Source organism: Aspergillus flavus, chromosome 3, assembly GCF_009017415.1.
Source record: "Aspergillus flavus chromosome 3, complete sequence".
Lineage (NCBI taxonomy): Eukaryota > Fungi > Ascomycota > Eurotiomycetes > Eurotiales > Aspergillaceae > Aspergillus > Aspergillus flavus.
Window position 1 is genome coordinate 5,168,238 of NC_092407.1, and position 14,044 is coordinate 5,182,281.

Here is a 14,044-nt window from a genome sequence, read left to right on the forward strand (position 1 = left end):
CTAATTTATATATTACTATAACTATTAGTATACTAAAATAGAGAATTCTAAGATTTTAAATATCTAATTTAAATAGATAAATAAAACTATTTAAAAATATAGTATTATTTTAAATAATATATATAATTTTGATAAAATAAGATTTATAATAAATTTAATAATTATAACTAAAGTTATTACTAGATTTAATATACTAGAGAAATTATTTTCATAATAATTAAAAAATTAAAAATAGATTATTATTATAGAATATACTAATTTTAATAGATAGATTTATTATTCTATATTATTTTTAGAAATAAAATATATATAAAGATGAAGTATAAAAATAATAAAATTTTTTAATTAAAAAATTAAGATAAATTTTAATAATTACATAAATAATAAGATTAGTCTATATTAGCTATAAAAATATTTTATATTTTATACTATTAGCTAATATATAGAAAAATACTATTTATTTATTCTAGTTAGCTATAATAATTATTTAATATTTTAGTTTAATTTAGACTGGTATTTGGCTAGGTTAGATTAGATTAATAAAGTCAGTTATATCTAACAACTAGATTATAGTTAGATTAATAGAATTTCTATATCTAACCACAGTTAAACTAAAAATTAGATAGTTAATCTAGATTAATTATATTTAATGCCAAGACTATTAATCTTTATTAAATATAGTAAATAATAAACTAGATTAATTATAATTAATCTAGTATTAATCTTACTATTTTAACTAATTATAAAAATATATTATTAATAATATTAAAAAATTTTATTTATTAATTTTATATAAAAAGAAGATATATTTTTTATTAAAAATTTTATTAAAACTATTATTTTCTATAATTAAAATATATATAAATATAACTATTATTCTACTATATAGTAGCTATAGAGTCTTATATCTCTATAACTAATAGATATTCTTAACTTTTATTTAATATAGAGATAAAATACTAATATATTTTTACTATATTTATTTAAAAAATATACTATATATTATATATTTTAGTAATTTTTTATTTTTATTATAAATAACTATAATACTTAGAATATTTTAATAAATAATTAATTTAAAGATAAATTATTATATAAGTACTATAGAACTAGAGATTTTTTTAAATATAGTAATTAATATATAATAATATAATCTATTATAACTTAATATAATAACGCGTTTTAATAAAATATAATTATAGAATTAATTTTTTCTTTTAGTTTTTTAATCTTTAAGTATATTTTATATATTTTTTATCTATTAATCTTTAAATTAATTATATCTAGATATATTATTTTATTTATTCTATTATTAAAAGATAATATTATATTATTTTTATTTATATTTTAAATCTTTATAGCTAATATTTAAAATATAATAGAAAATATACTATTTTTATCTATTTCTATATTTTTTTTAATTTAATTTTATATAAATATAATAACAAAAGTCAATTATTTAGTATTCTACTAAATTAAAGAAATTAATAGTTTTTAAAATTTAATAAAATTAATCTCTTTTTATATATAAATAAAGAAAAATAGATAAGATTTAATTAAAATAAAATATTAAAAAATAAATATTAGTTATCTAGAATAATTTTTTCTAAAATATTAAATTTTTAAATAGTAATCTAAAGATTTTTTATATCTATTATTTTTATAGTTTTATTTATCTATTAATTAATAGATTAAAAATAAATTTAATAAATTATTATTAAAAAAAAGACTATAAAAAAAATTTTTTTTAATAAATTTAAAATAAATAATTATTAAGATAATATTTTATAAATTAATAAAATCTATTATTTAAATTATAGTTTAATTATTTTTAGTTATATTAATTAATATTTTTTTTTAAAAAAATAATTCTATTATTTATAGTAATTAAAAATTTTTTAACTAAACTCTTTATTTTATTATTATCTATTAATTATTATTTTAAATAATTAAATATATATAGTTTAAATAAATAATTATTTTTATTACTATTTTTTTATTATATTAATACTATTTTTATTTTTTAAATTATATATAAATTAAAAAAAAATTAATAATATTATTAAATAAAATATATATCTAATTATTTTTTTAATTATTTAATAATATAAAGATTTTACTTATAATTAATTATTAAATTAATTTTAATTAAAAAGCTTTCTTAGCTATTATAAACTATTTTTTAACTAAAAATATAAAATATTATAAAATTTTTTTAGATTTTTAATTAATTTTTAATATTTATAAAAATAAATTATTAATTAATATTATACTAGAAATTCTATATAGATATAATTTAATATATTAAATATTTAAAATTATAATAAATAATATAAATAATAATAGAATAATATTTTCTATTTTTACTATAAAGCTTAAGATATAGCTATTTTAACTTTAAAATATATTTATTAATTATAAATTATTAAAAATTATTAAAATTTAATATTATATTTTCTATTTTATTTATATAATTTAGCTTACTATTATTATTTTATTTTAAAAATTTTTATTTAAAATGCTGAACGATAAGATTTAATATAATTAAAAAAATAAAAAAAAGATTTTAATAATTTATTAAAATATTATATAAATAATTAAAAAGATTAATTATTTAAAATTTTTAACTATAAATTTAAAAAATTTTAAAAAAATCTTTTTCTAGAATCTCTATTATCTATAGATATAAAAAATTTTTAAAAAAAATTTTTTTATAATATTCTATATTACTAGTAATTATTTTAATTAATTTATAGATTTAGAAGATTATAAAATTTATTAATATTAATTTTTAATATTAAAAATAATTTTAATTTTTTAAAAAATTTAATATTAAATTAGTAATTCTTTTATTTTTTAACTATAAAATTTAATAAAACTTAATATATTTTATAATATATTATATTTTAAAATTTTATTAATCTATTAAAAATTTTATTTAATATTAAAATAATAGTAATATCTTTTATTTTTTATTTAAATCTATTAAATAAAAATAGTTTAAATATTTAATAAAGCTTCTATTTCTATTTTATCTTTTTATAATCTATTTTTTAAATAATTAAAAATCTATAATATATAAGATATATAATATTTATAATAATCTATTTAATTATTTAAATATATTAATTAATTATTTTATAAAAAAATATATACTCTAGAAATAATAGATTTTTAATAATTTTAAAAATATTTATTAAAAATTTTAAAAATATTATTATTAAATATACTAGACTAAGAGTTATATCTATATAATTATAATAATTTTAGATTTAATATTAAAATTTAAAATATTTATAAAAAATCTTTAGTTTAATAATAATATAAATTAGTTTTATAAATATTAATAAATCTTTAAAAAAATATTTAATTTTTACTATTATTATAATTTAAATATTAATATATAATTAATAGTTTTAGATTTAATTTTAAATTTAAATAAAATCTTTTTTTATTACTTTAAATAATAAAAATAATTATCTTTTTTAAAAATATATAAAAAATTTAAGATTTATTTTAATTTTAAAAATATATTATCTTTATTTTTCTATATAATAATATTAATTAGTCTTTAATTTAAATATAATTAATTTAATTAATATTTTTATTTACTAAAAATTTTACTATAATAATTTCTCTATTTTTTATTATATAGTATAGAATTTTTTAACTATTATAATAAATAATATTAAAATTAAATATCTATTTAATAATACTCAAGATATTTATTATTATTATTAAAACTATTTTTATTTTAATATAATTAAAATAATAATACTTTAAATATATATAGATTAATTTATAATTTATAAAAAATTTAAAAATATTTTAAATAATATAGATCTAGAGAATATTATTTTTTTAATTAATAATAAATAAAATAATAATATAAAGAATTTAATTTATATTAATAATATAAAGAATATAAATAATTTAAAAAATAATTTTAAGCTAAAAAATAGTTCTATATTAATTAATTAAACTATAAAATCTTTTTTATTTATTTTTAATTTTATATATATCTAAGAATAGATAGATATTTATATATTTTATAATTTATAATATTATAATTAATATCTAGAATAATATAAAAAATAATATTATCTAGTTTTTTATTTATAATTAAAATCTAGAAATTTTATTTTTTAAATTATTTAATTATTTCTAGTATAATTATTGCTTTTATAATTAAATAATTAATATATAATAAATTATTAATTATAACTAATAATATCTCTATAAATAAAATAAATTAAAAGAAATATAATAAGTATAATAAAATTATTCTATATTAATTACTAATTAATCTATAATTATTAATTTAATTACTATAATTTAATCTACTCTAGTCTATAGTTAACTATAATTAAAAGATTAATTAATCTTAATCTAATTTAACCGAGAATTGGTTAAGGAATTTTATACCTTAATCTAACCAACCCTAATTAGATTAGATTATAGCTAGATTATAACAGTTAGATTATGCCACTCTAGTTTAATTAAAGCTATATAAAAAATAATATTATATTAATTTATATATTTATACATACTTTTTATAAATTTTAACTATTTAATATTACTATTTTTTTACTATTAAAAAGCTTATCTAGAGATCTAATTAAATCTAAAATATACTATAGATTTAATTATATTAAGAAAATCAATTTTTTAAAGATATATTTTTAGATCTATATAAAGATTCTTATTAATAATAATATCTATAACATTTTTAAAATTACTATTTTAATTTCTTTAAGTTCTAAATATATTCTTTTTTAATTAATAATTTAATTTAAAATCTTTATATTTTTATATAGTAGATCTAGTGGTTAAAATAGTTTAATATTTAAAATATTTTATATAGTTAAGTAATTAAAGAAATTAAAATCTATATTTAAAAAACTATTTAAAAATTGATCTTATAGTCTTAATTTATTTATTATATTAAAATTAATTTAAATTAACTAATTAAAAATACTAAATAAATTATAAATAATATAATAATATTAAAATATTAATTAAAATAATACTAGACCGTGTATAAAAAATAGTTTAAAAAATAAAAATACTCTATTAAATAGATTATTTTTAAAGAAGATATATTAATATCTAAAGCCTAAATTTTTAATATAGCGGCGCGTGGCCCGCTCGCTTGTATAGCCCGCTCACTTACCAATTACGTTATGAGTCATTTAATGTTTAGTGCAGTATGTGCTTGGAGGGACTACAGGCTCGGCGCCAAGTGTTGACATTCGAGCTTGACAGTGTATATTTGCAAGATTCCCGAGTTTATTCAGCCGGCCGTGCTAAAAATCCTCGACTGAAGGATTTAAAAACATGTTTACCTGAAGTACTTGCGCCGCGGAAATGTATATCCTGTTCGATTTCGACCCTACGAGACAGTTCAGCGCGAATATCGGCTTTCGGACTTCTCCCGAGGCAAAGTAGGATTTTGCGATTTTCGGGAGTCTGATTTGTGGGGAATTAAACTAGTCCTGTAAATAAATGTCATTGTTATATAAGTCACTCCATATAGATCGATCTGGAAGCATTTAATTAGGTTAGGTAATGAGTTTACGGAACATTCACTTCCGCATGGCCTCAAATCATCACCAACTATTTCTGGGTTTTGTAAAAACCAAGATCGAGTGAAAGTTGCATACCTCTCGGCGGGTCTTGCGGTCCCGAAACGGATTCAACTAGTGTATTTTACCCGACGCTATGGAAATTTCAATGTCACGGTAATGGTTATCAGATCATCTGATAGGGTTAAGATGATCACGCACATGGAAGTCAGAGTGGAAAGAGGGGATACTACCGTGTAGTAGTATGTAGGATTGTGACGACGATGGATACTCTCGCGTAATACCTGGCAAGCCTGCAGAGACAGGATTTTCACCGGACGGGAAGCCAGGTCGGGTTAGGGGACTGGAACGGACCCCAGGCCAACACAAACAGGGATCACTCAAAGACACACCACGGTAGCTTTTCGTCGATTCCCCTTGCTGCGGTCAATTGCACGCATCGAGACTGCGATTGTCTAGGATGCCGGCATCTGAGGTTTCAAATAGCAATCAGCCAGAAGGAACTCCAGAAGAGAAAGGACGAGGACGAGCAGTTGTATGAACCATCTACCATCTCGCCAGGCCATCGCTGGCAATGACTGACGGAGCATAGGTCGAACATGTCTCGAAGTCCATTCCTAAGTGCAAGGATATCAAGACCTTGTTCGCCTTCATCCGCCTGTTATTCTCGCTGAACTACACCGCACTTGATATACTGCTCATGGTCGTGGGAACCTTTTTTGCCATTGCCGCAGGAGTTCCAGAGCCATTGCTTGGTATCGTGCTGGGTCAACTGATCAATGAGCTTAATACGGTCGCCTGTTCCGCAACGCAGTACAACCCCTCCTCCGTCCGAACAAAAGTCCTGTACCTGATCTACATTACGATCTTCAATTTTGTGAGCATCTACATATATGCGGCATGCTGGGCACTCGTCAGCGAGCGACTGGCTCGTCGCTATCGCAAGGCATACTTCCGAAGCGTGGTCCGCCAGGAGGCAGCATTCCATGACAGTTTACCTTCAGGTCAGGTCATCTCCCGGCTGGTCAGTGATATCGAGACGGTACAATCTGGAACGTCCGAGAAAGTGGGCATCTATATGGCGACCCTGTCGTACTTTGTTACGGCGTACATCGTGGCGTTTATAAAAGTCCCAGTGATCGCGGGCATTCTCATTGCCATCGTGCCATGTTTCTTCGCGATGGCTCTCGTTGGCGGCCACCTCACCTCGCGGTATGGGAGCCGCGTGGGCAAACACATCGACCTGGCCACCTCCATCGCATCGTCCAGTCTGTCCCATCTCAAGATTGTGCATGCCTTCAATGCGCATCAACGTTTGGAGGATCTCTTCTCCTCGCACCTGTCCAACTCCCAGAAGGATGCGTTGAAAAAGGCGGCGGTACATGCGGCGCAGATGGGCACACTCTTCTTTGTGGTCTACTCATCTAATGCACTAGCCTACTGGAAAGGAGCACATTTGATAGCGGACTCAATCGACGGCCGCAACTCTGGTGTCTCCGTAGGCGCGGTATATACCGTGATATTTATTCTCATCGATGGTAAGCTATCTACCGACTCCACAGATCGTTTTCCACTTCACGGTTACCAACTAACGCGAAACAGCGTCATTTATCCTGAGCCAGGTTTCCCCTTATATGCATGTCTTCAGTGCCGCAGCAAGTGCTTCCGAGCGCCTGTTAGAAGTGATCAACCGCCCCTCCACCATCGACGGCACCTCCAACACGGGGGGGAAGTGTGCAGATCTTCGCGAGGAAGAAATCAAATTCAACGACGTGCACTTTACGTATCCGGCTCGATCAGAGAATGTCGTCTTGCAGGGTGTTACTTTTTCAATTCCTCCTAGACAGCACACTGCTATTGTTGGTCCCTCCGGAGGAGGCAAGTCCACTATTGTCGCCCTCTTGGAACGATTCTACGACCCGTCTACAGGAAGTATCTGTATTGGCCCACAGGATATTCGGCACGTCAACGTGGCCAATCTCCGAGGGCAAATGGGCTTTGTCCAGCAAGAGTCGCAGCTCTTTAATCGGTCAATCCTGGAGAATATCGCATATGGCCTGGTCGGGTCAGTAGAGCATGAAGACTTGGTGGAGGTGATCCTGGATATGAGTCTCACTGGCGTCGTGGCTGAGCTTCAATCAGGATGCACGGAAGAGGAAGTCCTCAGAAACTGTGATCCCAGAATCTCCGAGATTATCAGACGGGCGAAGGTGGCAGCGGACAAAGCCAATGCTCTTTCGTTCATCGAAACACTGCAATTCGGAATAGCAACTAGTGTGGGCACCGCGGGTGGCCAGCTCAGTGGTGGCCAACGGCAACGCATTGCCCTCGCCACTGCCCTTATTCGTGAGCCCAAACTGCTCATCCTGGATGAGGCAACAGCGGCACTCGATTCAATGAGCGAACAGCTGATTCAGGCCGCCCTGCTGAAGGTATCTGGAACCACCACGATCGTCTCTATCGCGCACCGCTTAGCAGCCGTTAAGGATGCCGACCAAATTGTGGTCATAGAGAAAGGCCGTGTAGCTGAATATGGCTCTTCCCAGCAACTACTAGATAGTGGTGGCATGTATGCAAAGATGATTGGTTTGCAGAGAATGGACAATGCGGAAGCTGATGGCGCGAAGGCGTTAGCCAGCCGTGCTAACACCCTTACTGGTTCCGAAACCCTGGAGTCAACTATTGACGAGAAAGCTGTCCTGCAGGAGAAGCAGGAAGTCGACTTGACAACGGATCAGCCATCAGGTGAAGCCAAGAGGACATCTAGTACCGTGCACGCACCCGAAGAAGAGATTCCGACTCGATCAAAGCGCCTCACCACGAGGATATACTTCTCATTCATTCGCCCCAATCTGCTACCTATTATCCTAGGGCTGGGTATGTCCGTAATTATCGGTGGGAGCTACAGTGCAAACGCAATTCTGTTTGGGAATACTGTCGGAGGACTTAGCCCATGCAAGGGTACACCCAACATCCGACACAGTGGGAACTTGTTTGGCCTTATGTTTTTTATCGTGGGGCTTATCGAGCTTTTTGCAAACATTATGGGTGGATGCGCGTATGGATGGGCTGCAGACCAGACATTATATCGGGTCCGCGTGGCCTCACTTCGATCACTCCTGAGCCAGAGCTTGACATGGCATAGTACTGGTGGGCGAAGTCCGGGAACACTTATTGCATATATCACAGGAGACGCGTCGGCTATTAGTGGCTTGACTGGAACCACAATTGGGCTTCTCCTCGCGACCACTGTGAATCTCTTTGCGGGTATAATCATTTCGTTCATCGTGGCATGGAAAATATCCATCGTGCTGGTGCCCACAATACCAGTTCTTCTATTGGCTGGGGTGATGAAACTGCGAGTGCAGAGTGAATTTGCCGAACGGCATAAGAAGGCATTCTCCCGGGCCACAGAGATCACAGTCGAAGCGCTTGGGAACTTGCGTTTCGTTGCCGGATTCTCGCTGGAGAAACAGCTCTACCGGGAGTTCCTATTCTCTATCCAGGGACCATACCAAAGGACCATGAAGGCTATTACCTGGGGAAACTTCTGGTTGGCAGCGGCATTTAGTGTTAGTAACCTCATCAGCGCCCTTGCGTACTGGTGGGGCTCTAAACAGATTGCCTCGGGTCTATACTCGCAGTCGCAGTTCTTCATCGTTTTGCCGGCTTTACTGTTCAGCACACAGTCATGCGGCCAGATGTTAGCCTTGGCCCCTGATCTGTCGAAGGCAGGGAAGGCGGCATCGCGGATCGTTGACCTCGTGAGTACACACTCCAGCGAACGGGAATTCGGCGGTGGCGATGTCCATCGGGCCCTGATATCTGGACCGGGAAAGTCGGATGCGGACATTGAGGCGAATGAGCGTTCCGAATCCGCGTCCTGTAGAACTGGCCAAATGCCAGTGGGGGCAGAGCTCCGGGACGTGGAGTTCTCATACCCTACATCACCGGATACCCCAATCCTCAAGGGCTTGACCGTCACATTTGAACCAGGGAGATTCTACGCACTCGTTGGGCCGAGTGGCTCCGGTAAATCCACTATCTTTGCTATGTTAGAACGTTTCTACTATCCCTCTGCTGGATCGATTTTCATCAACGGCCAGGATGTGACCCGTGTCTTGTCGACTAACTTTAGGGACGACATTGCTATCGTGCCTCAAGAGAATGTGCTTTTTGAGGGAACAGTGGCGTTCAATATTGCCCTGGGGGCAAGACCGGGGTATACGCCAACACAGGCCGAGATTGAGGAGGCGTGTAAACTGGCTCACATTCACGACGTGATCGCGGAGCTGCCTCAGGGATACGAGACGATCTGTACAAATGCCGGGAAGCAGTTCTCCGGAGGGCAACGGCAGCGTCTCTCGATTGCCAGGGCCTTGATCCGCAAGCCCGGCCTCTTACTGCTCGATGAATCCACGAGCGCCCTGGATGGTGAGTCGGAAGGCAAAATTCAAGACGCCTTGTCGGGATTTATGGGCAAGACGACTGTTGTTGCCATTGCGCATCGTTTGCGGACTATCTATCGTGCGGACCGGATTTTCCTTATCCAGGGGGGTCGGTGTGTGGACCGTGGGACTCATACGGAGCTGATTGAGCGGAGTGAAATGTATCGCGAGAGTGTGCTGCATCAGTCGCTCGATATCTGATGCCTAGAAGTTATTAGGTAGATTGATAATATAGAAGTTCGGAGATGTTATTCTCCATAGAAAAATGATTTATACAATCATAGGATACAATCATAGGTACTTATTATAGCTAGGTAGAATTAGGATTATAGACGGTCGTAATGTATATAGACACCGCATAACGGTTGAGAGACGATCTATTCAGGAAACAGAAGATCAATGATAGAAGTAGCGATTGTCTGGATCGCAAGACAGGTAAACTCTACGCACGCACACACACACCGTAACTCTGAAGAGGAAGATATAGGCTCACCTTCCCTTTCCCAGAGCCTGCGCTTCCCACATCCCGTCCCACCCTAAAGCATCACACCCTTATTTTGCTTCTGGTCCACATTCAAATTCTTCCACACGGCAATACATGGGAAGCCCAACGCAATAACAGCGGTAGTGGCAATGCAACTGTACTTCTGGCTGTCACCCCACGCATTGTTGATGGCAGTGCGCACTTCTGACCCCATGGGATATGCCATCTGCGTGAGATACCCGCCGAGATAGATGTCAACCCAGTCACCCTTAGCGTCTAGGGGTAACCCGTCCTGGAGTCTCTCAGGAAAGACATTGGTGTAAACAGCAGATGCGATAGCGCTGCCCGCCGCGCCACCTAAACTGGCGAAAAGCCCTAGGATCGAGAGCATCATTGGAACGCCGTCGTGATCAGCGGCACTCATCACTGCCATATCTTGCCCAATAACTAACATCCCGCCGGCAAATGCGATGAAAATCTGGCACATAACAATATAGCCTATATTATCATGCTCCCCGCGGAAATGAATCATTAGTCCGGAGCCAAGTAGCATCAAGGGGAGGCCGAAGTAAAGACACGCGTTTTTAAAGTGTCTTGTTTGTCGGATATAGATTCCAAATAAGGGGGCCCAGAAACAGGACCCCACATTGTATATCTGGTTCATATACCCTGCGTTCGAGACGCTGAGATTGTAGACTACCATGCAGAAATTGAGAAAGTAGAGATCCCAGGCCATATAGCCAAGATTGAGTAGTGCGGAAAGTATACAGGCACCGAGAACCGTCCGCTGCTTGAGCAGGTCGTATCGGATGAACTGCTTGCGAGCGAAGAACCGCTCCCACGCAACATAGACAAAGAAAAGGAAGAACCCAATGACTAGCATAGCGATAAATGTGGCCGATTTGTATTGGGCGCGTCCGTAGGTGGTGAGGCTGAATGGGAGGAGGAGCAGGATAAATGTTGCCATCAACAAGGCCGCACCGATCACTAGTATCAAGAAATGACTTAGTATAGAAGAACCTGCAAGTAACAGGATAGCGTACTAACCGTCGAATTCATGGATATAATGCTTAATCGATTGGATCCAGGTACGATCCTTGTGCGTTTTCTGATATAGGCCCATCTTTTGCGCCTTTCGTTCGTAGAATTTAAAAACAAGCGCGAGGGGCAGGAGGACAAAGGGAAAGATAATCGCAAATGCGCCGTACGCCCAGCGCCATGTTGTCATACTCAAGAAGGACTGGGCGGCTAATGGGCCCGTAAATGAGGTGCAGATAAACGGTGTATTCGAGAATGCAAATGCAAATGCCCGGTTCCGCAGACCCGAGGTGTCGGCAAGGAAGACGTCGAGAATCAGGTAAATTGCGTTGTATCCAACCCAGTACATCACGTACCCCGCCGCGTAGCCACTCGGCCCGGTACAAGATGCGAGCACAATGATACCCAACAAGAAAAGACCGGTAAATACCAGCATCCCCTCCGCTCGACCCCAGACATTCAGGATCTTTGCGATAGGGAGCTTCATCACACCACCGACAACTGTGGCTAGGATGGCGGCGGTTGAGATTTCAGGGGCAGTCTTGAAATTCGAGTACGCATTGACAAGCACATTGCTGCCAATTGCCGAATGTAATGCTAGCATGAAGAAGCACACCCAAATCCTAAAGTGCAACGGCGGTTATTAGCCCATTTCCTTCAGATATCGCCACATGGAAAGCTTGACACGTCTATACCAGGCATATATTCCCCACAAAGCAGGCTTGCTCCAAACAAGTGCTGCCGCTTCGGCCTTCTTGACACCAGTCGCTTCACTATCAGCAAGGTCTCTCGTCCTTTCTTGCAGCTCCTTCGCATCTGGGCTCGGTAGGCTAGGCTTCTCGGGATCTGCTGCAGGTGTGGTGGTCACCTGGTCCGGAGATGCATTCAGGGCAAGCTGGGTATGCTGCGAAGGCAGGTTCATCATAATGGGTTCCGGTGTTGACACCTGAAAATCGAACTGTATGAGAAAGAAGGCAGCAATATGTTTACGCGAGACCCATAATCCAGCCGTACAGCAGCAATATGTATACAAAAGGGAGGCACAGGTATGATCCGGCTACGGCTGTCCCAGTGACTACTAGTTGTGCGCTAGAGTTGAGTGCTACGAGAATAGGGCGAGAAAAATTTTCATCGGCGTGGTCCGGGACTGCAACCACGCGGCATCAAGATTTGACCGACAGACAAGACTAGCTAGTTGTGATGAAAGCAAGAAATTGAAAATTACCGGTACAGGGAGATGTCCAATCCTAGGAACAGAGGGACGATGCTACGTTATGCTACCCAACACGCGAATTCAAATCATCCCCAATTCAAGCTGAAATAGGACATTCCGGGAATATGCATGTGTCAACAACCCTGCCAATCCACACTACGACCCAACCGTGTCCATATAAGCCCTCTTGGCGCACAGAAGGTATGAGTGGGCCGTGAACTCCATAGCAAATGCTTCGAAAGCTACGGTTCTGGGTATCGTAGCCACCAATGTCCGAAGAAGGGTACATACCAAAGCCTGAGCTAGCGCAATAATCTATGTATCGTATGATAGATGTGTGATCAGGCGAAATAAACATGTAATACCGGGATCATAACCAGAGCTGGGCGGGAAGTGGACATAACTGGGAACTAACTAAATCAGGGTCCAGGGACCCTTGCTGGAGCCAGGACCACCAATCAGTTTATCATATCAGATAGCAAGGAGTGGACCAACAACCCCTATCAATCTAATCTGATAACTCGCAACCAATGTGTCCCAAGCTCCACTAGGAATCATATCCGCCACTAGTGCCGCAGCGATGTAACGCTGGATAAAAAACCTAGCGGTTCCTGTGAACGTTAGCAATTTTTTTGATGGAGAATCTTCCACGTTAGGGTGTGTCCGGTAGCAAGACAATTAGCGTACGTCTGGGATCAATCGGGTGATTGCTAACCCCGGTATCGGCCCCAAAGAGTCCCTGTATTCGGTAAACCCTACATGAGACTGCCAGCGCCCACTTCAAACACCATAGGGAAACTGTTCTCTTTGCCGTTTGTACTACAGTGCCATCCAAGAGTACAGTTTAGAACTACTAGGTATATAGCCGTTTGGTGGTTCTCCAATTGGGGTGGTTGGAAACAGCGAACTACGTGGAATTTGTAGTGAGTTGCGTCATGACGGTTCGGTGAAATGGCGAACACAAGTCGAATTGGATGTTTCGCTCTAGTGGACTTACTGAAGGTCACATTGGGAAGGGTGTGATGACCAATTTCCTGACTTGACGGCGCTACCGGGAAATATTGCAAGTACTCGGTGCTGCCAAGGTTGATGTCTCGGACAAGATCCATTTTCCTGCTGCTTTACAGATACTTTTTAACATGTAAGTTTCCACATTTCCGGGATTTTGAAAAATTACCACCAATACGCCAAGGCATCAGGGTCCGAATTCCAGCATGATTCGACTCCAGGCTACGAAGGACACACCCTCTACGAACGGCAAGCGGCAAATACTGTT

The 14,044-nt window shown here is 35.1% G+C and overlaps 2 protein-coding genes across 2 annotated transcripts; one reads left to right on the forward strand and one right to left on the reverse strand.

Annotated features, from left to right (window-relative positions):
* The first annotated feature begins 5,674 nt into the window (after window positions 1–5,674).
* On the forward strand, window positions 5,675–10,278 carry F9C07_2282848 (putative ABC multidrug transporter). Its single transcript, XM_041291560.2, has 3 exons — window positions 5,675–6,120; window positions 6,178–7,123; window positions 7,188–10,278. Exons 1-3 carry the CDS (start codon window positions 6,046–6,048, stop codon window positions 10,232–10,234), a joined length of 4,068 nt encoding a protein of 1,355 aa, XP_041145498.1. The 5' UTR covers window positions 5,675–6,045; the 3' UTR covers window positions 10,235–10,278.
* Window positions 10,279–10,411: 133 nt separating this feature from the next.
* On the reverse strand, window positions 10,412–12,563 carry F9C07_2282850 (putative siderochrome-iron transporter). Its single transcript, XM_041291568.2, has 3 exons — window positions 12,251–12,563; window positions 11,565–12,178; window positions 10,412–11,504 (listed from the first exon to the last, which is right to left on the reverse strand). Exons 1-3 carry the CDS (start codon window positions 12,478–12,480, stop codon window positions 10,570–10,572), a joined length of 1,779 nt encoding a protein of 592 aa, XP_041145499.1. The 5' UTR covers window positions 12,481–12,563; the 3' UTR covers window positions 10,412–10,569.
* Between the last annotated feature and the right edge of the window lie 1,481 nt (window positions 12,564–14,044).